General features: G+C 42.6%; 1 protein-coding gene across 4 annotated transcripts in view; it reads right to left on the minus strand.

The window, feature by feature from the left end:
* Nucleotides 1-27,176, minus strand: part of LOC147211012 (IQ motif and SEC7 domain-containing protein 1-like) — a 106,878-nt gene that overhangs the window by 62,659 nt on the left and 17,043 nt on the right. For all 4 annotated transcript variants that reach the window (XM_086120240.1, XM_086120202.1, XM_086120210.1 and 1 more), the window contains 2 exons: nucleotides 18,363-18,392; nucleotides 10,766-10,873 (listed from right to left, as the gene is read on the minus strand). In XM_086120240.1, the coding sequence (XP_085976366.1) occupies nucleotides 10,766-10,873; nucleotides 18,363-18,392 (138 nt within the window). The remainder of the gene's footprint in view (nucleotides 1-10,765; nucleotides 10,874-18,362; nucleotides 18,393-27,176) is intronic.

Genomic DNA, 27,176 nt, shown 5'->3' on the forward strand with positions numbered 1-27,176 from the left:
CAACTTTCCACAGTGATCACCCACACTGACACACCATCGCCATCCTCTTGTTAGCAGCGTCCTTAAGGGATAATCTATCGTGGATTTCCACTATTTGACTTTCTTCTCTGAAGTGCCACTCTGGCATTTGGAGGGGGGGAATTAGGGCATTCGAGTGAAACAGCAGCTGGCAATGGCAGACAGAGAGGCAGATCAACTTTGGGCTAAACACCTTCGCAACTGAATTGCACAAAATGTAATAACACAAGAAAAGTGCAGCCTCGAGATTCTTCTTGAGAAACGCAAGCATTTTAACAGCAAAAAATTCTTTGCGTTTCCTCGGCATCTCTGCCAATTAGTGTCTTCATTACTTCAAGACATGAGGTTTGCAAACTTGTGCCTCCAGGGAATCCTTACGGGACAAACTCCAACTCAACATAACTGACTTATGCACCCACTAAATGCCACAGGAATTATTTATTTTTTGGAATGTTGCGGTATGTTAATCAGAAAGGAATTTGGCCAAATTTCATTCAATTAAATTCAATATTTAAATCCACACTTCCAGATATCACGTGTGGGGTACCACAAGGGTCAATTCAGGGAACCCAATGATTTATACTGTATATTTTATATATGTATATATATATATATATATATATATATATATATATATATATATATATATATATATATATATATATCCATCCATCCATTTTCCGAACCGCTTGATCCTCACTAGGGTCGCGGGGGGTGCTGGAGCCTATCCCAGCCGTCTTCGGGCAGTAGGCGGGGGACACCCTGAATCAGTTGCCAGCCAATCGCAGTATATATATATATATATGATTTATGTTTCCAATATCTTGAATTATGTGTTTTTTTGCTGATGATACTGGAAAGAACCTTCAGCATTTGCAAACTAGTTCAATTTCTCTACACATCTTAAGTACATTTTAGGTCAAAGTTGAATGAGAGAGTGATTTGATTGGAAATGATGGAATAAATGCATGCCTATATCTTCCAAATTAGGTCCCATTCTATTATCTCCATCTAATCCCAGTTGTCCCATAATCTGACAATCATTGCAGATTTGCACGGTTCTCCTGCACACGCAAGTGGATCATCGCCGGCATACACAGCCAAAATCCTCCACTCGAGTGGTATAAAGCAGCTGAGAACAAGCCATCATACTCCCCAGTCTTTTTTCCTTCCCAGAGAAATGCACACAAATCCTTCCTCCATCACCTCTCAGCTCCCTAAAAGGCAGACCCCCCCCCCCAACCCCCACCCGTCACTCCACACCCGGCTTGATCTGAGGCTTGATGCGGAGCTATGGAATTGCAAATGCAGCCTATCAGACAGGGAGATAGATTTGAAGTGCTCCAAGGCCCGTTTTCCTGTTTCCAGGGAGCTGATGAAAGGATAAAATGTGCAAAGAGTCACACAGTATCACTAATCTCTCTCTACACCTAATTTACCCGGAAAAGTGGCAACGCATAACAAGAGTGAAAGCAAAACGCAGGTTGCAAGAGAATAGGATGCATCGACAGGTTTCCGAAGGATGGGCAGAGCTTGTAACAAGTGGAGGCTCAAGCGTCACACTGGTGTCACACATGATTTTGTGTGGAAATGTAACACCTGTGTTCCGCTGCCACAAATCTTTGGACCTTGCATTACTGTTGGAGGGAGGACGTTGCGAAAGGGACTTTGCGCTTGTCCAACTGCGACAGAAACAAACGTCAACTTCAACCTTGGCATGGAAGAGCAAACAGAAGATTGGGATCATGTAGCATCTTGACTATTGACCACATCATACATCGTGCTCGCAAAGTGCCCTTCTGGCTGGTATGCGATGCAACTCCAGTGTGCTGCATGCCGTAAAGCTTGGTCAGCGCAAGTAAAAGTAGTAGCTCATCTTTAAAGCGCTCATTATTTTAATCTCATTTGATTTAGGACGTTGTCAAGCTAAGATGTTGTGCTTGCATGCATATCGCTTTCGGAATCCAACAATTTACGCAACGCAAATCCCCATTTGTCACGTTCTTCCCTGCCTGACCATTTCTTGTTGAGGCTGCTTGTGCTTTCGGCAGAAGAGGTATCAGTTGACATCATGCGTCATGGGGGGTTTAAATCTTTTTCACCAAAATCCAAAGAAAAAGCAAAACACACCCACAATAAGAGAGGATCGATCCCACTTTTTTCAGACCGATGCCACTAGTACTTTTCAATATACAGTGTAACATTTCTATTAAAGCGATGTCAAATAATTTTAAAGAAAGATATTTTGTTTAGTCTATGTTGAAAATCTTTAATGCAAAATAATACAGGTTCAAATGTTAGTTGTTAAGTGTGACACAGCAAAGCTGGAAACTAAGCATTTGAACAATTTATGTCAGCCACGTGGAAATTGAGTTCACAAATACACGTATACAGTAGATTTTGAAGCAAAACACTAAGAGACCCAAAGCATTGATATAAACCTTATTTATATGTTACCACTTTGTAAAATGTTCATTCTGCCATTCATGCCATTTACTTGTTTTGAGCAAAATGGCCAGAAGGCGGCACCGGTGACTGGTACCGGCAGCCTGTTTTCAGTACGCATGCGCACTCGCTCAACGCTTATTGCGACATATTGTGCAACAAAAGTGATAATGTGTTGCCCAAGGGCGTGCGTGCACCCTCTTATAACTGCTCATGTGGCCGTGTTGATAAATACTCATGATCTCAGTTGTTTGTTTGCGTTGTCTCTTAAAAAGATTTTTTTGTTTCCAAGGGAGTTGTCCGGGTTTGACGTCACAGTCGCTCGGGCTAAAATTTGTGGATTAATTTGGTCTTACTGTGATATGACGGGCCACGTAAATCACTCGTGTCTTGACCGCCTCCTCGCAGTTCCTCTCGCAAGCACAACGAATACGTCTGTCAACCGCATTACGAGATGAAAAACTAGAACATATGCCGACATTATAGGGCATCTGTGAGGAAGGCGACCACCTCACACATCAATGACATTAAATCACAGAGCAAAGCCCTGAGATTTTTGAAATATGAACGCAAACGTATGGAGTGTGATCTCTATATTATTCCGGCGAGTGTTGTGTAAACACTTTGCCTGATCCAAATCTTCATCACTACAGTATTAGCTTAATTTAAAACACTGTTACACTCGTGTTTTTGCCAATCACGTGAATACACAACACTGTTTTGTTTTGGGGGGTTTTTGGCAATGATGAATACCGTATTTTCCACACGAAAAGGCGCACTGGATTATGAGGCGCGCCTTCAATGAATGGCCTATTTTGTAATGTTTTTCATATAAGCGCTCTATAAATCAGCATGTATTGTATTGTATATTAAAAGCACCGCATTATAAAACGCAATCTAAAATGCATCCACTAGATGGAGATACGCTCAAGGAAATGCCAACAGAACGATCAGTAAAATGTAGGAGACTGGACTGTCTCATAAGTGTTTGTTATTTATTCCTTTGTTGTGTATTCACAAACGAGGATATCACGAAATACATTTTGTAGGGGATATATAGAATTTATTTTGTGATTTCCTCGCTTGATTTTCTGTTTTCATGCATTATTTTCAATTTTCGTAGTTTCATTGAAGGAATCCTTAATTTATGTTTTTCGGAGACGGGCATGAACGACTCGAGTCGAATGGCAGAAGAGAAGGCAAGGAGACAGACAAAGACATACCTGTATTTGTTGAGACTGTGAAACCCATTCAGTGTTGTACAAAAAATGGTTGTGATCAGAGCACAAATGCGCAAAAGCAATATCTCAAGGCAAATCTTATATACACTAAACGGGGCATAGCTTTCAATCAATACTTCACTTTCATTTTCCCGATGACTGTTGCAGCACTTTTCGTTTCTCCAAAAACTGCTCCAATACTTTCATTTATGAATAACAAAACTGTTGCAGCACTTTCGTCTCTAGCAGGTTCAAATAAGACCTTGGGTGTGAAACCGCAAGTCAGTAAAGAGGATGTATGCACAGCGTTGCCTGGTATTCATCTGCAAAGTTGTCAAAAATAGTGTCGTTGCTAAGGCAGTTCAAAGCGAGGTCACGCCATAGTCAAAGTATGTCTGTTCGTAACATGTCGTCAAGCTGATAATGCACATAGCTAAATAATGGCTTCACTAGTTAGCTTTAGTGAAAGTGCGCTTGCTTTTTTTTTTCCACCTCCGTTACGAGTGGATGCCATTGAGAAAGGCTTGACAAAAACAACAGATGTTGGAGAGACGTGCAGTACTACATCATGAGAATTCACTCCAGCATGCAGCCATAGACTGGAAAAGGCAGACAGGATGCGCTCCTCTTGAGCTGCGTGCATACAGCAATGCCAAGCGAATGTCCACGCTTTCCGATGCCTTTTCTGGGACTGTTGCCGTGGCCATCGACTTGGTGGCCATCGACATTTTGTTCTGTCTGTTAAATCCAGAGTCCGTTGGTTTTGGGTCTGTTAAATCGAGGTTCCACCATATTTTATCATCAAAGAGATGCATGAATTAGAAAGTAACATTTGACAACAAATGTTACCATATTTTCCGCACTAAACGGCACACCTAAAAGCCTTCAATTTTCTTAAAAGCTCACAGCGCGCCTTAAAAACCAGCGGGCCTTTTGTATGGTCATTATGGCAATATGTCGACCCCAAGATGGCTCCTTGCTGGAGACATGCTTACAATGTTATAACTTGCTGTTGGTTCGGTGAACTGTGTCCCTGCTTTATTAAATACGTTTTTGTTGCAGGGCCGAAAAAGGGAGAGCTGTGGTGTTATTTTTTTAAAACGCACACTTGATTAAATCTTAAAATCTTCATGAAACAACTTCTCCATTTCCAGCCTCTGATTTCACACATTAACTCAACCCGAATTCAAATGACGTGAAAGGATCCACCGCTTCTCCCCACTCCTCCCAACACTAGCAACATGCCGGTTATTGCTTTTGAAGTTATTATTTAAAAAAAAAAAACTCATAAAAAGAAGACCAGAACGTGACCCAAACTTAACATTTTGGTTCAAAACTATTTTGGGGGAATTACTGCAATCAAACAATTGATGTGATTTTCAGTCAGACTTGTGCACCTCTCAACAGGTATTATGGTCTCCTCTTTGAGAGTTAACTGCCCAGTTGGACCCAGGTTTGAAGGGAGCTTTTTCCACTCATCATGTCTCATCTCCTTCCCCAGATATTCAAAAGGGTTTCGATCAAGTCTCACAGAAGGCCACTTCAGGATTGTTCAATGTCTGACAACTGACTGAAACTTTGAAACACTGACAGAATAAGTGCCGATGGATGTGATTCTCGTCCGTCCCTCGGACTGCCGAGAAACCTCTCCAAAAAAAGACAAGAGGCATTTTGGATATGAGAAACAGGAGGAGGAGCAGTAACAGTATAAGAATGTTTTTTGGGGTTTTTTTTGTGTGTGTCAAGTGGTCAAAAACTGTTTATAAATGCTGCAGCTCTTGTGAAGGTGATATATATATACATATACAGTATACAAAGATGTCTGTTGTGAATGCATTAAATTGTGTGTTTTTATCCTCCTAAACAGTTTTCAAAGGCATCAAACATGACAACACTGTTTTAGAAAACGTTTTTGGGGGATGACCCACTATATTTACATAATTGCCCTTTTACTAACATAATTGTTTCAAACCGAGTTATAAAATCCAAACTAAGCCAACAAATGTGTGCCCGAGCATCATTACAGTGTGACATCATGAGACTTAATGTGCAGCGCAGCATTCTGAATGCAAAACAATGGAGGCACAGGAAGAGCAGACAGGAAATATACACATCCCTCCCTTTGTCTCTTGGCCAAAGGATCGGCAACAGAACTCAGCATAAGGAAGGGCACAGAGAGAGCCACGTTCTTCTGCTTTACGAAGCCAAAGCAACTTCTCATGAGCCACACGACCGCTTTTACTCTGCAATCAAAACTGCGTTCCAGCGGGCCCTGTAATTAACTCGAAAAGAATGATGAAACAGAAGCTGCAAAGACAACTGGAGGCTTTTAACGACACTCCAAAACATTTTGGCAGTGAAGCCTCTCTTTTACTGCTCTGTTAAAACATTTGCGAGTTCTTATCTAGAGGAGTCAAAACATTACAAATAGGCAAGAGCAGTAAGTAAAAAAGGAAGGCCTTCTATCCTTTCCTTTTTCAGTCATTCACAGGACAGAGTGTTTGTTGCTACATGGAATTAATGGCAAAACGGTAAACAAACAGGAACCAGTTAAAAAAATAATAATTAAAAAAAAACCAACCTGACGACCCCTGGACCTCATGGCCATCCACTAATGCACTGCAGCGGAATGTTCGAAGCTGAACACAATAAAGTTAACTTCATCACAACTTCATTGGAGTTATTAATTATTATTTTGTTGACATACACACTCTATATAATTGCTGCCTTTTTGCCTCCTTGAGTCTGGCGCAGAGGGCACGCTTGCGGGTTCTGCTCCATGCAATTAATAGGCTTTGCAGTCTTAATAAACCACATGGAGATAATCAAAGGTTCTGATGCACACATTCTCCATAATGAGCACCATAAAGCTTGTGAATTTAAATTTGAAATTTTTCTTTCGATTCAACCTATTGGCCATTGGCAAAATCAGGAGCCCTGAACACAAATAAACAGGGTGGCTCGATATTAGCGGCTTTATGACCTTAGGGTGCCAGCACAGGGATTTTTAGAGGTGAAGGTAAATGCTCTGTCAATCCCACAAAATGCAGCGATTAATCATTTCACACATATCCGTGATCGAGATAACAGACAGAAACAGGGTTGTGAAAGAAGAAAAAAAGAAGAAGCGAGAGCACAATGGAAATGTATTCAACGGTTCGTCAGCCGCTCCGCATTGGACCTACTTTTGACGACAGCTAAGATGAATTTGCTGGAAATGAGCACCCCAATTACTGGAAATGCACAGCCAAAGCTGACAATTCTACAGCTTGGTTAAGAAGAGCCAAAAAGGAGCAAATGATATCATTAATAAACAGATGAGAAGAATGACATCACTTAATCTCAATATGTTTTGTCCCTGTGTCCTCCCCCTACAGCTGTTAAGTGTTTTATTCCACAAATGGGGCTAACGAGCCAAAGCCAATTAAAGAACATACTTAACGCAACAAGACTCAAATCCGCACAACCTTTTCTTAAAATAAATAATTTGCTCTGTTTTAGGGGGGGGGGGGTGTTTGGACTTGTTTAAAAGAATCATTTTCATTTCTTTCGCCAGTTGACAGTTTTTGTGTTTTCAGGTCTGGAGGACAAAAAGTCTTCCAATATTAAGTTAGGCAACTGAGCTATAAAACACCAAAAATACATTCCATCTATTGATCAGATTAGCAGTATGGAAATGATCTTTCAAAGAAATTGTAACCACTCGCTATTTCACACCGGCACTATGGCCGTACTGGATTATTAGGTAATTGTCTTTGACGTTAATCTTGCAGTGCTTTCAGCTCTACCGGTGCTGGGTCAACACAATCACCTCAGCTAATAATGTTACGCTTGCACGGGCTCCAGCAGGTCACATGCAGTTTTCATTTGAGAGAGGCACACGGATGCGGGATTTATGCTCTTAATTTGGCAAGCGGTAGTCAAAAGCCCCCCCACACACTAAAATCAACGCAGAAAAGCTGCTTATTATTTACTAATAGGGTTGGTGCCGATTGCTTCATGCTCACGGCAGGAAACAGGATCAATCTGGACTTTGTGTAGCATTTTTGTTTTCACTCTCCAGGTGAGTGTGTAAATAGCGGATTGAATTTTGAGCTCTAGATGAATCCAAATTTATCGGGGGTTAACATCAGCAGGATCACCGGCTGAACAATCCCGCTGGCAAACTTCACTCTCATAAACAGACTTGGGCGCCAATAGATAAATAAATTAATTATTGGGCACCGTGAGGCTACAATGGTGATCATGCAGCACGTGCTCTTCAAATGCAACTATTAGAGTACAGGGGAGGCGAAAGGTAGACAGTGAAAAGGAAAAAAAAAATCAGCTCAGTGAGAAAGCGTGGAGGCAGACAAGAAAAGAACAGAGGTACAGATTTAAGTCAGCCCTGTGGGAAATGTTTGACTATTTCAGTTTTGCAGCTGCGCGGCTAGCGATGAATGTGATAGGCGGCCCCTTGAGATTGCATCGAGTCTGAACAGCACGCCGATGTTACAGCATTTGGTTCTACTACGTTCTATCATTTTGAACCAAATCTCTCAGAGCGAAGGAAACGGCAGGGGCCTGTCCCAAACGAATCAACAATGTCTGCACCTCTCCTGCATGCACTCGAAGACTCATACCTTCTACACTGCCAGCATAAATTGGTATTTTTGCGCATTTGGTCCAGCTAACCTTTCTGTACAGAGAGATAAAAAACAGGAAGGCGTTGGCTGTCTTGCCAAGGGTGCCTCTATGTCCTCAGAAGCCATCTCGCGTCTCTTATTTTTTGATTGTTTACAGCATCACGCAAATATTCCTTTGCGGATTTGCATAAACTTTGGGGCCAAGGTAGAAACTACTAAGTACTGTGGGTAGCACTTTTTATTTTCTTTCATAGCTGTGAAAATGTCAATCCCGGAGAGAAGGTAGAGGTCTTCTTCGAATTGTTTCAACAATTTCAGGCTCTTTACAGTATAACGCACATTACCGCCATCTGTAGGACTGCAATATTTACCACATTCACTCATTGCTTTGCAATTTTGCAAAACGCGTCTTCAGCATTTCCTTGACAGCACACGAGGCAACGGAAGGCTTGAGTAATAGCGCGATGAAAACGATATAAATCAGTACACACACATGCTCTGTTTTAGGCTTCGCAGCAGTTCCCAAGATCCAACCTCATCCTGTAACTTGTGCGACAATCTGCCAACAGACATCATTTAATTCACTTCCCTTCGTCACTGAGTTTTCTTTTGCTTTGTCCAGCCTACAACAGAAGCCATGCTAACATTCCACATTCAAATATGCCACAAGTTCACCTCTGTTGTGAACATGCACATAACGGCCATCAAAATGCAAACTCCATACAGGAAGGCCGCAGCCAGAATCGGACTCCGCACCTCTGCACTGTGAGGCGGACGTGCTAACCAATCACCCAAAGTGCCGCCAGGGAGTTTAGTTCAGTCAAATTAGATCTGTGAATCAGCAAATGTTAGCAATTGTTATCTGTTGAAAAATCTGTATCAGAGGAAAGTTTGTGTTTTTTGGGGGGGGGGGGGGGGGGCGTGTTTTTTAAAAAAATCTTCATAACTTTGCATCAAATGCAGAGTGTGGATTCAATCATATGAACTACATTTTGTTAAAAGGAAAAAAATATCAGATGAACTGGGTGGAGTGTTATTCTGGGGACAGAGAGAGAGAAAGAGAGATCATGTTCAGGGAAGACCCCAATCTGTGATCAAATGTTTTCAAAAGCTTTGTTCTTGGGGTGAAGCCTCTTTTTCTTTGTTGGAGGATTGATTGCCTCCATTAGCAAAGATAAGATAAGAAAACCTTTATTAGTCTCGCAATGGAGAAATTCCCGATTCACAGCAGCAAAGTTATGAAAGGAAGAAGTAGAACAACAAAATATAGGAGCTGCTGGAAAGGCAGCCACTCACGCGGCGCCATTTTGAAGTCAAAATAACAAAAATAACACAACACAACACATAGGACACAGACAGTCGTGCAATCTTCACCACTTTTCTGCATACACTTTGTTCTCTGAAGCAGTTATAGATGAAAGAGGAGAGATCAAAGTGTCCTTTCACCAGTGGATCAGAGACGTCATGCTGAAAATGTGCACACGTCTGCTACAAGCTAAGTTTGAAAGCAAACACGAAGCTGTAGCGTCCATTGACGAAAAGAGATTGGCTCACATCTCCTTTCCCATGTAAATCCACTTCAATTCCAAGCCGCGACTCCCAGTTCCACATCCGCATCGGCGCTCCGCGCTAACGCTCCTGCGTGATAGAGTTGAACGTTGCAGGGTCAAACCCAACAACAAATCAAATCAAATCAAATGACAGTCTATGTCTTCGAACGTCGTAAACCACTGACGTGCTGAAACTGAGTTCCTTGGAAACAATCACAAATAGAAGCTTATCAAATGGAAGGAAGACATACAAGCGAGGTATGCGCCAGAAATAGCAGGCCTCATTGCTGCTGCGTTACCAAAAACAAACCACCCATGATCTGACGCGTCAGAAACTTCTGAACCCCGCTGTTTAAAAATAGAACAAGCTCCTATTATACACTGGGATTTATTTGTGGGCTGTGCTGTGCACGAGCCAAAAGTGGGTTATGGATTAGTCGCTGGCTGTTTGATGACGAAGCACGCAGCCTTGGGAGGCGTCTTTTGAAAACCATCACCAACCTTTTGAAGCCCCAACTAAGTCTGTCCCCACTGATGGCGCCGCCTGCGCTCACATCTCAGCATTTGCCGCAAGACTCTCTCGCAGCTCGGCTCAGGCTAATGGGCGAGGAGAGCCCCCGGGCACATCCAGTAGCCATGAACGTCATATTTCATTAAGACCAAGCTTAGTAAGCTCTGCTCGCTGCGCATTTGATCACACAAGTCGCGATGCGGCTTTGGGTCATAAAAGGCTGAGGAACAGCTGGTGACGACTCGGGACGTTACCACACAACAAAGTGACGCATCGGCCACACTCGGGCTGATCACCAGAGCGTTGGGGGGGGTGACTTTGAGAAGTTAACGACACAACAGTGGGGAACGCGCTGCTGTGGCCGCGCGGCGACAAACAAGTCAAATGGTACTGTACCCAAAGGAAGCAGACTTCCACTTGCGACATGGGACGACTCCTCGGCTGCCAACAGACACGATGCTTCCAGGAGGCTCGGAGACTTGGACAGGCAGGGAGGCGTGTCGCCTGTCGGAGAACAGGTGAGAACAGGTTACGGGTACAAAGGTCACAGGAAAGAATAACTCAACAGTCAGCGTGGAAGGGCCGCTACAAAAAGGCCAACAATGTGATGCCGCCTCATTCACGCATCATTCGTTTTCCCTTTGAGGAAACAAGGCAAATTTGATCCTTTAAGTCCGTTTGCACTTTTATGTGCTCCAAATAATGATGCTAATGACATTTCTATGATTGTCACAAAATAGTGAATGCAAAAAGACCCTCGGCATAATTTTGCCATCACCGTTAGAGGAAGATTTGAATATTTTTGAACAAACCTCGTCGTGATAACAGTACTTTTTTTTTTCACAAAAAACTTCCAAATTATTCCGCACAATGGCGTTCCAAAATATTTTACAGGTTGTAAAAAAACGGAATATATGCTGGCACGCTATCTAAATCACTGTCTGCCCTTCAGTGTCTCAAACCTGGCCTAGGGGACCACCTTTGAATTGCAATTTTTTGCACTGGGAGAATAGGCCCGGGTTGCTTGTGGGGTAGCTGTGAATAGGACTATGAATATGACTTGCAGTTTGGAGTCCGATAGCAAGGCATGCGCTGACAAGGAATGAGTCCAGGCAGATTTCTTGTGGATGTAAATAAGAAAACAAAACGGTGCTCTTTCTGTGCATTTCATCCTGGAAGAGCCCAGTGCTCCGGGCTATAAAAGAAGCCGAAAAAGTCTGAACACCCTCAGGAAATAAGTGAAAAGCCCTCCTTCACCGGGAGGAGATGCGGCGACGACATTTTTGTGTTTTAAAATGTTTCATTCGCATCATTCCTTTAGTCCTTTTTTTCCTTTGTACCACCACCACTTGTTTGTTTGTACAGATTTGCATTCAGACTCAGACTCTTGTCATAGCAGCGATGCTCCCACGTAAGCTGGTGCATGCAACGCGAGCGGTGTACTGGCTGGTCTGCGAACATTAAGGCCATTCAAGTGTTTGATCTGGGGTCGCCATGGCAACGGCAGAGAAACTGCTCTCCTTGTGGCAAGCCAGTGCGCCGGTAACAAGATTTTGAAGCTGCGTGAGGCATGGTTGTGGTAAGTTGTTGTATTCGTTCTATTTATTTTCAATCGCATACGGAAAGTAAAACATTCCAGGTTACACTCCAAGGTGCTTGAATTCCATTTGTGTAAGCACAACAACATTTGACAAGCCTTCGCAACATGGAATACTGGAGTAGTTTGCAAAGGAGGTGCCATGATTAACCTCTAAAATGACAACGTTAAATCAACTCTAATGTTAAACTTGTGCAGACTGAATCGAAATGTCTGCCTCAAGGGAGGGTTTGTTGCAAAACGGCGCCGCACGATGAATAACAATGAACGTCATACTGTTGTGAAGTCAATTTAAACTGCTGAACACACACAAACACAACACACCAACCGGACCAGCAATCCTCTTTTGCAACCGCGCTTCTTTCCATCCTCCATTCAACTCATGTTTATGCGTTCATGTCAAACTAAAGACATTGTGGAAATACAACAGCGGCGACAAAAACACTCTTTGCGACGATAGTTGATGTTCAGCGTGATGCATCATGAGCAGTTTTGTCCTCCCCTGATCACAGCTGTGACGTTTGTCATCTTCTTTCTTTCACTGGACACTATTTCCCCAGAGACACTCCTGAGCCGTGCCCCCATCAGACACGAAGCAGGCATGTTTCTCCAACTGTCAACGCGCACTCCCACTCCCACGGTCTCCCAGCTTCTCTCGAAGGAGTTACGTCTTTATAAAAACAAAAGAAAGCTCACATGGCGTGGTCATTCAAATACCCAATCGCCCATCCTTCCATTTTCATTCCTGCTTTGTCATCATTATGGTTTGCGAGTGAGCTGGAGTCTGCGCCAGGTGACTTCGGGCAACCCTGGACAAGTCACCAGCCCAGCACAGTACACGAATCACAACGGTGGCTTTTTTTTTTTCTACAAGATTTGGTTTGTTGCTTTGCCAAGCTTCCACGAGCCAATGAGCAATCGGCAGAGGTTTCTTTCGTGCAGCTCATGCTGTAATCAGCTACTATTTGATGAATGCTGCACTGAGGCACTGAGTCATATCATTGAGTTCAGTATGCCACAGCTGCCGGCGTTTGCTGTTGTTTTGGTTTAATGAATAATTCATTTCCGAACTGCAAATGTCTGCTCTCAGCTACAATCCAAGGAGGTTGAAATAGTTTCCTGCCTTGCATTAATTACAGTAATAGTTATTTTTTCCCCCCTCATTTTCCATGAATGGCATTCTGCTGCAAAAAAAACTGAGAAAAGTACCAGCAAGTGATAGGAACCAGAGTGAATGTACCAAATGAACAAGAAATTTCAATGAGACTTGCTTTTCCAACACAGAGCTGCGGCCACTGAAGAGGACATTGCTTGCTGATCCACATATTTGCTGCATTGGCTTTTGTTTTTTGTTTTTGCCTGGTGTTTCGAGCTTTATTCTGATTTCCACAAAGTGATAGGGCTGCATAGAATTGGGCTCTGGCTCAGACCCGCCAACCACTGAGGATTCTAACTCGAGCTGAAATGAGTCCTCAAGTCATTCAATTTTAAAAAAATGCTCGAGGAACAACCGCAGCAACATTGTTCATACTGTGCATGACAGTAACATGCCACCAATGCAGCAAGAAGGCCAATAAATAAACCATACCGTACCATTTCGGGACATCAATTTCTAGGTTAGGCTTTTATTTTGAAGTTGTTCCCTGGAAGCATGTCATGGCGTAACGGCTGACATGACTCATGTTCCAGACTCTGGAACCGTTTGCCATCAAAATGTTCCTACCGACTTCAACACGACGACGTCCTAAAATAACATCCATCCGTCCATTTTCCAATTGGCTTCTCCTCACAAGGGTTGCAGGTGTGCTGGAGCCTAACGCGGGTGTAGGACGTATAACTCGGGTAGTAGGCGTATAACCTGAACTGGTTGCCAGCCAATCGCACGGCACACTTAGACCAACAACCATCCGCGCTCACATTCACACCTGGGGACAATTGAGAAAGTTCCATTAACCTAACCTAATGTTTTTGGAATGTGGGAGGAAACTGGAGTACCCGGAGAAAACCCACCCAGGCACGGGGAGTACATGTAAAGTCCACACAGGAAGGCCGCAGCCGGAATCTGCACTGTGAGACGAACTTGCGAACAGGTCGACATCGTGCCGCCCCTTGCAATAACATTCAATCGCCAATTAAGGGCCCTCAAAAAACAACAACAACAACAACAACAACTTAATAACGCTGATAGGGTACTGTATGGTGCCTGTTGCCAGTGTTTCGTGGCAAGCGCTAGCCCGACACAGTTACGGTTCCACCAGATCATTTTTGAATAAACCAGACTTACTCAAGTGTGTTGTTTTAAAATCTCTTCGAGGTTATGACGTCTATTGGTCTCATGATGAGAGATTTGTCTAAAATCTCAGCAATGCGTCTCGAGAGGAAAACAATATGCTGCTTTAATTTAAGTACAAAATCGTGAATACCTAATAAAGAACATACATCTAGTTTTCATTTTTTTCCCAGTGGAAATGTAATTTTTGTCTTCCATACTTATAACCAAGAAAATATATATTTGATTTTATCCATATACGTGATTAGTCTAGAGAATTATCAGTGGGATAACCAAATATGAAAATTCGGTAGCTGAATCCCAAATTCTTGCTATGTTGGCTAGGGCGACATTCGTATCAAAGGCAATGCGCGGACAGATGTGACAGTCATGTTGGCAGGGGCAACAGTTCCAGAAAAGGCAATGGAAAGGACAAACGTTAGCTTTTGGCATCGCCGGAGGCACGCAGTTCAGAAAGAGCGTGTCACGTCTACCTGTTCATATCATTCGAGTTTTTCACAACAAAACCTAACTTTTTCAGTTAGCTTCTCACTAATACCTGCTTATTCTATTTATACATCTTTATTTATATAGCGCTTTGACAACAGCTGCAGCTGTAACAAAACGCTTTATAGAACAGTTAACATAAAATAACAAAAATAATACCTACTTTTAAACACCGTAACTTTTCATTATCTGTCCCATTCACATGTTCCTTTGATATTCGTCGGTCTGTTATGAATGGTTTGATCATTCTAGCATTCATATTTTTAGAATGGAAATAAATGGTTTCAGTGTTTTTCATTCAATAGCTTCAGCTCTGCTGTGCGGGACTGTGTTCTCGTGGGTTAGTGATGGGGTGTGGGTTGGGAGTCATTTTTAATTCATGCTAAGGCACTTTCACACGGGATGTTTTTTGTTACAGTGTACAGTTTTTTTTTTCTTGTCAAGCCCTAAGCCTTAGCATCCAAGGTTAAAAAAAAAAATGGAAGCGTGCTAACATCGTGGCTTGGGAACGTGATCAGCAGCCTGCTATTACCCCATCCCCTGAAGGACGAGCAAGAAAAATCAGGATAAAGCTGAAAACTTTTCAGTTTCAAGCTTTTTAAAATATATATATAATAAGCGACAATAATTTGTTATTCCACAGGACATTTTTAGGCCACAAAAACAGTACAAATTATCAACAAATTTTCATAATGGGTGTTTTTAGGCCACACACACACGCACACACACACAAATAGTAATTCAAATTTAATGGGCAACGGTTTTATTTATTTTTTTAAATCAAAGCAACTGTCATTTCTACAGCTACCACCAATCATCTTGGACTATTACGGCACTGAAACACACACACACACACTCATCAGATGTAGGCGCTAAAGTGGGCTCTGCTGAAAACATCACTTAATTCAACAGAAATGGTTGCATTAGGCCAAGTCACTCTTCAGGAGCTCAATCAACGACATCAGTATGACATCAGCCAAGGCCAGCAGAGTGAGACACTCAGTCCTTGTTTACAATTAACAATGATGTCCCAGCACCAGGAGGTTCTCTTGTTCTCTCTTTCTGCTTCACACTCATCCGCTGTATTGTTTAATCTCTGCAGAGCGTCTATAGAGTAATGCCTGATTAGAGCGACTTGAAATCCATTTCAGTGGGTCAAAGGCAACGAAAACAAGACAAGCTGGAAGGCTCAGTCTCCCACCTCTGCGAAGAGGAGCACTGCTCTCTCTGGCAACCGAGAGCTAAGGAGAACAGAGAGGGAGGCGGCACTTGACAGATATTGACATACGTACACAACAGTCACAACTGGTCTCTGCAGGCATGGCCGTTACATGTGACTGTCACTGGACCGCAAATAGACTGACCGCCAATCATGCAGCAATTGGGATGTTTGAGTTCTGCTTTCAGGTTGCCACAACAGTTGCAAAGTCGAAATCAGTTTTCAAGTCAGGCTGGCAGAGCTTAACTGTTGACAATCGGACAAGCTTTATTTAGTTCGTGTGTGTGTGTGTGTGTGTGTGTGTGTGTGTGTAAGTTTGTTTTCAGCAAATATGACCAGCTGGAAGCAAAGACTCATTCAATTTGAGCATCTCTGGTCTAACCCTGTTTGTAATTTTGCATTAAGTACATCAACAAGTTAGCCTGTTATTGTTTTAATTAAATAATGTGTTGCCTTCTGTTCTTTGGAGGAATGCTGGAAGAGGTTTTGACCCTCAAAAGGAAGGATTTATTCATCTCTATGCTTTCCTTAAAGAAAACCTAGGGACTAGTGCTTCTTTCCACAACCGTCTACAGGAATTTTGAGGGGGCTAAAAAACGTTTTTGAAGAATTATGGAATTTGCCCCGCTCGGAAGAACCGCGATCATTCATAAATCATCTCAACCAAGTGGAAATTTTAACTGTTCGCTCAGCTGTCACACACAAATAAAGCTGCCACTCAAAAGTAAATGCACAAGCTCAGGACAGGACAGCAAACAGGTTTAATGTGAAGTGTGTCAATTCTCATCAGTGTCATAGTGATCGGTCACCTTTTCGGACTTTGTGAATGACCCACTAAAAAAAGATGAGCGTCTTTATTGCTCGACGGTCTCTGAAGAACAATCCGATACAAGCGGGTCAGCGAGGCTGTCAAGAGCCTCCCTGCCGCCCTCGCCTTGGTTCTAATCACATCTAAATGAAGCCATCCATCCTGATTACAAAACAGCACACCAATTAAACACCGCCTTGTTGTTATTCCTCTATCATTAGCCAAAGCGTGTGCATGGGAATAATCCACCATTATAGGCCATGACCTTCTCGCTCTCCCGACATGCACACTTCAACAAAACCTGCTCACCACGACTCTTTGGAGAGCAGTGTTTTTTTTTATTTTAAAATTCATGGGGCCTGTGCCAAGTTCAGTGGCTTCTTCATTATTAATGATCAGGAAAGCTAGCAGGGCATGTAACACTGAAAACGTTAAACCAGACTTGTGTCACAATGTATGAGCAGGGTGATGATGTCATGACAATAGGTCTGCTGTGCGCAGAGCACTGTTTATCTGCTCCAGTGGTTTCAGCTTTGAGCTGTGATGAAAGGCGACAAAAACAGAAAGGCAAGCCGTATATTGAGAAATTCACATTGCGGCGACTTGAAAATCTCTGCACTTCCACTTGGAAGCGGTGCCGCCGTCTTTCCTCGGAAACGCTCGCACTCAGAGCTGAGGAATAGCACGCGAAAGCAGCAGGGATTTCAATGTCCATTGGGAAGTGTGGCGTGTAGTGGAATACTGGTGAAAATATTCATTCATGTAGAGCATAGGTGTCAAACTCAGGTCCTGGAGGGCCGCTGTCCTGCATGTTTTCCAAGTCTCCCTGTTGCAACACACCTGATTCAAATGATCAGATCATCAGCAAGCTCTGCGCAAGCCTGATATTGAACCTGTTCATTTGAATCAGGTGTCACACCTGAGTTTGACACCTATGATGTAGAGCATACGACGCATCTCGATGATACATCATTTGTGTGACCCTAGAAACGTTCTCATTTTGTTGACACTTGAGTCAAATTTAAGTGTGGAACAGTGGTGCTTAAGTTGGGCAGAATAAATTCAGTCAATAACTTCCTTTCCATGAATGAAGGACAGTGCCTTGCAAAACTATTAGCCCCCCCCCCCCCCTTGAACTTTTTGATGTTTGGCCACATTTCAGGTATGGATATAACATTGTATTTTCGTGAAGAATTAACATCAAGTGGGAAACAATCGTTTTGTGGAATTAAATTAATACATTATGATGGAGTTTTTTTAATTAAAAAAAAAATCTCAAAAGTAGGATGTGCAAGACAGATTTGTACTAAGCACACGTTACACTTCTGACAGGAGACAAATTTTCTCCTCTTTCATCTGTAACTGCTTCGAACAACGGGGCGTATGCAGGAACAATTGTTAGGATCGCATCATTATTTGTATTTGGATTGCATTTGTATTTGGATTATTTTTGTGATTTTATGTTAAATGTTATAGTTTTGTTAACGCAGCAGCTGTTGTGAAAACCTCATATCAATAAAGATGTATCATGCTGCCGTAATTCAATTCAAATGGAGAGATTGCTTTTGAATGAAAGGAAAGTGCAAAGTGTACCTGACCATCCTGGATGCATCACCATCAGACCTGAAAGAGAAGAAACAAAAGAGTGGTTGAATGATTTCTGTTGAGCATGTGGAAATCCCGATGACGCAGCAATGCAGCTACAAGCATGCAGCATTATAAAATGCCTTACTTGACCGCATCATTTAAATCAGTCGCTTTTCTACTCAAGCAGCCAGGTGTAGCCGATTGGTAGAAGACGGCACTCTATGGAGAAGATTGATGCAGGCTCAAAGACACAACTTATTTTAAGTGTTGTTTTTCAGACACAAACATATACAAATGTAGCCCTCACGGTGTTAAACTCATTGGCACGTTAATATCTAGCACCTGAATGGTTCCTATTGATACTGCAGTCAATTTATTTGCACCGTTTTTTAAAAATGTTTTAATATTTTTTTGGGGGGGGGGGGGTATATTGATCGCTGCGATGGGCCGGCTACCAGTTGAAGGTGTACTCGGCCTACTACCCGATGACAGCTGTGATAAGCACCAGCACACCCGCGACCTTCGTGAGGACAAGCGGCTTGGATGATGGATGGATGGATGGATGAATAGATGTTATATTGATCGTCAATTATACACAGATTTTTGCAATTCATGGGCTGGCCCAGTCACTATCCTCCATGAATATTGGGGGTCATAAAGAAAGAGTGCTGTTTAAGTGCAAATTGTCAGATGAGCTGTTTGTGTTGACTTTTATATCAATTTGGTTTGGTTGGAAGTCCATTTTTACCACAGGATCAAAATACCACTCACTCTCCATTCCTAACATTGGACATCATCTTGATTGAACCAGTCATTTATCTTTTTTAAATTTTTATAATTACAAAATGTAAAACTCTCTTCCATTCAAGAATAATGCGTGCATGCCGCTGTCACAATCTGGGTCGTTTCTGCCATCGCCAACCTTGGCATTAGTGCTCATTCTAAAGCACTGACACACACACACACACACACACACACACACACACAAAAAAATCTGAATGACAATCATGCCTCATTACAATAATGAGTGTGGATGAAAAGAGAAGCTAATCAATGCTGGGCATTAAAAAGCGTGCAAAACCATCCCATGACTGAAGACATTCCAGGATGAGACCGCAGACAACATACTGGCTGTGTGCAAACATCGAGTGGCCTGCCTTTTCTCCATAGCAGCTGCTGACAAGGCTCACAGGCTTCAGTGGCCCAGCAGCAACATTTAACATGGACACCGTTAACAGATGTGGTGGAACAAAGGCTACACCGACCCAAACAATTGTCTTATTATGGGTAAGCTAGAACAAAGATATACAGATTGATATTACTGTATCGTTAAAACGACTGCAATATTTCCAGGGCAAAATATTTGAATAGATTTGAAACCTAAGGCATATGCAGTGAATCCTATGACCCACCTCATGATGCATGTGGGAAAAATAAACTTCAACTAAGCTACAGCTACAAACAACTTTCAGTCAAGATTTTTTTTCTTTGGAATTCTTCTTTGTTATTCTGTATTATGTCTGCCTTTGTGAACCTCGTCTCGACCCAGAATTTTGTAACAGCAAAGGATCCACTGGTGATTGTCTGTTCAGCAAATATCAACAAAGATGTCCTAATTATGACATAAAAGCGTACATCAGACTTTGGCGTTCTCATCAGAGCAAGCCCGTTCACAAGGGTGCAGCGGGGCTGAGGCTGAAAACTAGAGCTGGGTCAATAGAACGCAATGAGATTCATTGACACACAAGCCAGAGTCCAGAGCCAAAGCCAATTACTGAAGCTATCGATTGCTGTGTATACAATGCATCACTGAAATTAATGAAAGACTGGACCAAACCATTCCTCGCATATGTTGGGACAGCGATGCATGTCCCCATTTTTGCAATGTTTTTTTGCTCAGCAATGTTGAAACGTTTCAGGAGGCAGCTCCACCCCCCAGATGCAAACTACTGTGACAAATTTCCGTGGCATCACCCGTCATCATTTCATGTCCTTTCTGTCCGAGCGTCACTTGGATCTGTCCTCTACTCCACACCATGGAAGTCGTAATACTTGAAATGCAGTTTGCATTTGTGCGAAGCTGAATCAATAGACCCGTCTGACCTAGACAGTAAGTTGCCGTCAATGATCGCAAAGTGAAAAAGCTCCTCCTGAACTGTATCGCACATTCATCAAGCATTCTTGTAGAGCAGACAAAGCTCATTTGTCGAGGCGTAAAATAAATGGTTCCCATATTTCATGGCTTGATCCAAGCAGAATCTATCTACAAGATGATGGATATGTGCAAACAACTTTTGAGGTCTTTTGAAAATAGGCACGGGCTGCTGAGGTTTAAATCTATCACATTCCCAAAGCCATTTCAATCATGATGTAAATGCCAAATCCCAGTGGAGATATGACTCCACAGCAAGGCCCACTCAAGGTCCCCCGCCGTTTTGCACACAGCGTATCTGTGGCACATCTGCATCTCAGCTGCTTTCTGAAAAAAATGTGACATCGACATCTCTAGTGACATATCAAGCTCTGTTTCGTTGCGCACACATTGACGCAACTGCCTCTTTCCTGAGTCTCTTGCAGGGATGACAGCCTGTTTCCTGTTGTCGGGGGGAGGAAACGGACAGAGAACACTCCCAGCCCCTGAAAGATGCTGACTCAGAATTTATCAATCTGCGCTTCTGCAAGAGTGCAACTGGACACAAGTGCCATAATGCACAGGACTGCTCATTTAATCATAGCTGCCTACCGTGCTTCAAATAAACTGGAACAACATCTACTGTGCAACAACTGAGTGGTCTTGAAGGTGCAGGCGCTTTCCCCATAAGCGTTTTATCACCAAGGAAGACCTGCTTCATTATAATTATAAACCCGCTGTTTCTGTTTGTGAGCAGTGATGGGTCTTGCGGAGTCACTTTCCATCTTATTCTTGCATAAAGCGGAAGGCAGATAGCTGGGGCATTAAATGAAATGCATCTGCTGTTATTTGCACTGCCGAGTTAAGCGGAAATTATATACAATGTAGTTAAGTTGGAAGAAGAGTCTTATCTGTTTCTCAGGGCAATTACATAAAACCACAGGGACGAATGTCATTGAACTTTGTGAGGAAACTAGATTGTCAAAGCATCCTTTGATGGCTGTGGTTTAAATGAGCTGAAACACTTGCGTGCTGCTAATAAAGGTGCTGCACAGTATCATAAAAATGATACCGCAGTAGGAAATGATGCCATTCCAGTTTTATCATAACTGGGCCCATCGCGGTAATTACTATATTGACGCAATGAGCGATGGGGGGAGGGGGGGTCAGCCACAATAAATTTACATGCGTGTTGGTTTACATACTGCATGAAGATTCAGTCGTGCTGCCTCCTTTCCTCTGCTGTCAATCATTTTACTTCCAGCTCGCCTCTGCGCAAATGATGACACTCACACGCAAGCATGCAGACGAGGACTCCAGCGGTTCGGTTCGACTGTTTCAGTTCGCTTCGCGTGTGTCGCGTCGGTTCAGAGGCACGTGCAGCTCTTTTTCTCATTTATCAATGAGGCGCAGCAGGGTACAGCAGCTCGAATAAAAGCCAAGCAGTGTTAATGCTAGCCGGCGCGACGGTCCTCTTTTTTATACCATTTCACTGCTTGTTTGTGCGCTATCGATTCTACAAGCATGCGCTACGCCCGCCGGAAATTGAAAGACTGACGACCAGCAACCATTTCGAGTGTCTGAATTGACAGCGAGACCAATGCTGAGAATCCGTATCTCTCCAATGCAAGTTCTCTGGTACATTGAGAGATTACATCCATTCACTCGTTCATTTTTCAAACCGCAGTTCTCTATAAATGATGATTATAAAAATGTCAATCTATGTTCATCATGTAATACTTATTTTAAAACTTAGTCTTTAATTTAGGAGAGTAATGATTAGATCAGTTGGCAAACAGCCTATTGAGCCAAGGTAACTATTTTACTTGAGAAAAATATCATAGGTAAGCACCAAACCAAAATAATTAAACTATTTAAACAGAAATAATGATTTTGATTCCTAATTTTGTGACAAAAAAAACACAACCCAATTCCAACCCCACCCAGCATAGAGTGGCATACTGATGCTCACTGAACATGCTGTTTTTGCTGTGTTTTAATGCCAGTCTTGCTGGTGCATCAAAAAAAAATTTTTTTCGAAGGGATGCACTTACTCAGTGTGAAATCGGGGCTTGTTAAATTGGCCACAAAGCGGAGATATTTGCAGAGAGCCACGTCTAATCCTGTTGGATGAATGGCAACAGTTGGATACACAGCTGATTGTACTTTTTGCTGTCCAATGGAAGCTAAATACCGTATATATTTTTAAACTGCCCAAAGACTGCTGGGATAGGCTGCAGCACACCTGCCACCCTGATGAAGTTTAAGCGGCTCGGATAATGAATGGATCGACAATACACAATCAACAATAACAATAATGATGACAATGATGATTATGTGAATATACAGTACTTCCTGTGATCATTCTTTATTTTTAACCGAACCGTAGACCTTCTAGGCAGTACAAATTGCCCGAAGAAAGGTGGATTTCCCAAACAGCCATTGCAGCCTTTTACAAGCAGGGGAAAGAGGACGTCCATACAAGGAGATAAAACACATCTCATTTTACTCCACTGACACTTTGAGTGTGGTTGTATGTGTTGTTGAAATGCACTTTTTTTTTAACAGAGGCTGAGCGTTTTTTATTTACGTTTGTTTCATCAAATATATTTTATTGTCCTACATTTCAATGCAAATTTTCAGTATCCTTGAAAATTGAAAGATGCTTGCGCCTTTGCTCTTAAAAAAAAAGACGTTTATCGTGATAGCATCTGGGAAAATATATTGTGCAAAATAAAAGTTATCATGACAGGCCGACAAGGCGCCAATATTGCTAAAATATAGGAGGAAGAGCAAAAATCTCTCAGCTCTGACATTTCAGTCATGAGTTTGCATGTTCCCGCTCTACTTGCATGGGTTATCACTGCGTATGATATTGCTCTCTCTCCATGTGAGCACGGACGGCGTGTTATGTTTTCAGGTAAACTGGAAAATATGTACATTCTCAATGTATTACAGTGCGCATTACAGCAGGGAATCAGTAGCCAGCTCACGATGGATCAATACGTCAGCCTCCTGCATGCTTTTCAAAGTGACTCCAACAGGAAGGCATTTAGTTTCACTGAGTGACAGCCATGAAATGCTTTACGCTTCAAGCTGTGATGGAAAAGAATAAATCTCAGCCAAAATGTTGGTGCCTCGTGCCTGCCTCCACAAGAGTGGCACCAAACAATCACTGACTTGAAGCTGTGGTCAACTCCAACAGCTCACTCACACTGACAGCATCATCTGAAGCGCAACGCTCTCAGGGACCATTTCATGTTTATTGTCGGTATTTAATCCGAACCAAAGGGCTGTAGTCTGCACCTCGCCTTTGATGAGGCGCACGCATATGTGCCTCTGTTTCTCGGCCCAGTGCATCGATGGCGTGCGTCCATCATGTGTGAGAATTCTCGGCGCATTCCAGAGATGTAAATGAACTTTATTCATCAGCTTCTAATTACAGGAAGAAATGTGCGCGCTTAAGCAGCTCTAATGAGTTAGTCAAGTCCTCCGTTACGGTTTAGGTGCAACAATTATCCATTCGTCTATTTTCTCTACGGCTTATCCTGCTCAAGGTCACAGGTGAGCTCGAGCCTATTCCAGCTGACGTAGGACGAAAGGCAGACACGCGCCGTGGACTTGTTTTTTTTTTGTCCTTCAAAGGGCACAGATAACGACAGACAACCATTCAGACGACTCACGCTGCCCACATGGAAGTCATGCGAGTGAACCGCACCGTGTGGTCAGTGACTATGTCGAAATTTTAGCCTTGCTTGTTTACTGAGCATTTCTTCAATGAACTACTTTTTTTTTTTTCAGTGTTCACCAAATCGCAAGTTTCAAACTACAATTATGACGTCCGACTCACATTTTTTTGCACTCAAGTCTGAGTCACTTTATTTGATCTCAGACTCGTTAGCTAAAGCCAGATATCTGGCCGCCGGAACACTACTCCTCCGTCTGTCTCATTTGTGTTTTTGTTTTGCATGAGGGGGCCGTGTTTACGAGCAGATTACTCGCCGTGTCTGCTTCCTGCTGCAAACTGAAAACAAAACAATGCGTGCAGCGAACGTGACCCAGCTAAATGATGAGCGGGAATTCTATCAAAGCCGCGCGGCAAAGCTGACAGCAAAGTTGATTGGTAATGACATTTTTTAACCTACAAAAAAGTTGGACTTTAAAAGTCACTTTAAAGTGGTGTCCCGAACAATACAGTTCCCTGTGGCATTCCTTCACACTGGCAGATCTGTTAATCAAAGTTCGACTCCGACAGCTCAACGCTGAAGAAAGGTAGACACTGTATCAAGAAACTTCTCATTGACTCTGCACCCATTCACTGATTTAGATTTTTAGACATCCTAAAGTTTCAGGGGTGATGCACACCCCATGACGCGATGAACAGCAGCAACCAATATGGATACTGTGCCGTGTAAATGCATTTGCCCCCTACCTGATTTCTGCGTTCTTTGCATATTTGTCACACACAAAGGCTTCAGTTCATCAAACCCTTTTTAATATCACACAGAAACAACACAAGGAAATACAAAATGCGGTTGCTAAATGCCACATCAATTTATTAAGGCCCAAAAAAAATAAAAAAAAATAAAAACCTTTCTGACCCTCGGTCAAAAAGTAATTGCCCCCTGAAACTAAAAATGGGTTGCGCCACCCTTGGCAGCAATAACAGAAATCAAGAATTTGCATTAATTAGCGATTAGACTTTCACATCGCTGTGGAGGAATTTCAGCCCACTCGTCTTCGCAGAATTGCTTCTACTGCGCCATATTGGAGGGTTTTCTAGCATGCGCTGCCCGTTTAAGGTCACACCAAAGTGTCTCTATTGGATTCCAATCTAAACTTTGACTTGGCCACTCCAAAACCTTAATTTTGTTTTTTTTTAGCCAGTCAGTGGTGGACTTGCCGGTTAATTTCAGACCGTTGTCCTGCTGCGTGATCTAAGAGCACTTGCGTTTGACAGCGCAAACTAATGGTCGGATGTTCTCCTTCAGGATTTTCTGGTAGACAGCAGAATTAATTGTCCTATCTATTACAGCAAGTCGTCCTGGACCTGAGGTAGCGAAGCAGCCCCAGACCATTGCACTGCCACCACCATGCTTCATTGTTGGCATAATGTTCTTTTCAATCAAATGCTGTGGATTTCTACACCAGATTTAAGGGGCCGCACATTTTCCAAAAAAGTCCCATTTTTGACTCATTAGTCCACAGAATGTTTTACCAAAAGTCTTGTTTTAGAGGTCTTTTGGCAAACGTGAGATGAGCCTTTGTGTTCTTTTTGGACAGCAATGGTTTTCTCCGGGAGCTCTCCCACGGATGCCATTTTTGGCCAGTGTCTTTCTTATGCTTGAGTCGTGTAGAAGGACCTGAAAAGAGGCCAGCGAGGTCTGGAGTGCTTTAAATTATTCTAGGTTCTTTCGCAACCTCCTGGAGGAGTCGTCATCATGCTCTTGGAGTAATTTTAGCTGGTCGACCATTCCAAGGAATGGTTAACACTGTTCCCAGTTTTCTCTATTTGTGGACAATGGCTCTGACAGGGGTTTCCCTGAAGCCCCAGAGTCTTGGAAATGGCTTTGTAACCTCCAGACTGATAGATTTCAATTTTTTTTTTTTAATTTCTTCTTGAATTTCTTTGGATCATGGCATGATGTGTTATGTTTCTTGAGATCTTTTAACCTGCTTCACTTTGTCTGACAGATTCAATTAATGCGATTTCTTGAATCAACAAATGTGGTGCTCGGGTGTTGCCTGTTGAACTCAGCTTTCCTAAAACTGAACTGAAACCTTTGTGTGTGATGAATATGCAAACAAGACATAAATCAAGAAGGGGGGCAAACACTTTTCACAGTACTGTTTGTGCACTTTGTATGAATACGCAAGTGAACAAGTTGAAGGGATCTCTGGCGGCCCAACATGTTTTTTCCCTCGGCCAGGGTGACATCCCACCCACACGCGGAGATCCAGGACTCACCGCAAACAAAAATGTCTTTTTATCATTTGCATCTCTGAGGATTTGAGGCTGTGAGCCTCTTCATTTTTTTCTTAATGTTTTAAAAGATTTTGCTGTGGAGAAGTTAAAACCAAGTTAGAGGTGGCCTTAAGCTTTTGTACAATACTGCCTGCTGAATCCTACAGATTCCTAATAAAACATTTTTAAAAAGTGAAATTAAGAAGCAGATATGGAAAATCTGTTTTTGTTCATTCAACATTTTACATTTTCATATGTACAGCAAGTTTTTAATCAAATATCTCAATCAAGTTGAATTAAAATAAGATCAACTCAGACTTTGCCGATTACCACAGTCTGCAAACGTTTAACTCAAACTACACGCCGCACTGCAGCTGCACTCCCCATTTTTGTGCGGTTGCTGCATATGAAAAAGAAGAATCCATCAGCCGTTCAGTTCATCCCAGTCACTTATGTGAAATGTTTACAAAACAAGCCAGCGCCCACAGTTAATCTGCATCTCGGAAAATGCCGAGCCCATCAAACATTGGTTGTCACGAGCCACGCTGGCTCACGGCGAGGTTTGTTGGCCATCCGTCTGTGGTGACCAAGATGTGTGACCACAAGCTTCTCATCTGCGTCTGTGTGTTCAGCTGTCGACCGCCTCCGCCTCATCGTCAGTGGCCCACAAACACGCTGCACTTCTACCTGGCAGACAACAAGCAGCAGCTTTTCAAGAATCTCA

Source organism: Hippocampus guttulatus, chromosome 1 (assembly GCF_054856545.1).
Source record: "Hippocampus guttulatus isolate MCC_2025c chromosome 1, RoL_Hgut_1.0, whole genome shotgun sequence".
In the NCBI taxonomy this organism is placed as follows: Eukaryota; Metazoa; Chordata; class Actinopteri; order Syngnathiformes; family Syngnathidae; genus Hippocampus; species Hippocampus guttulatus.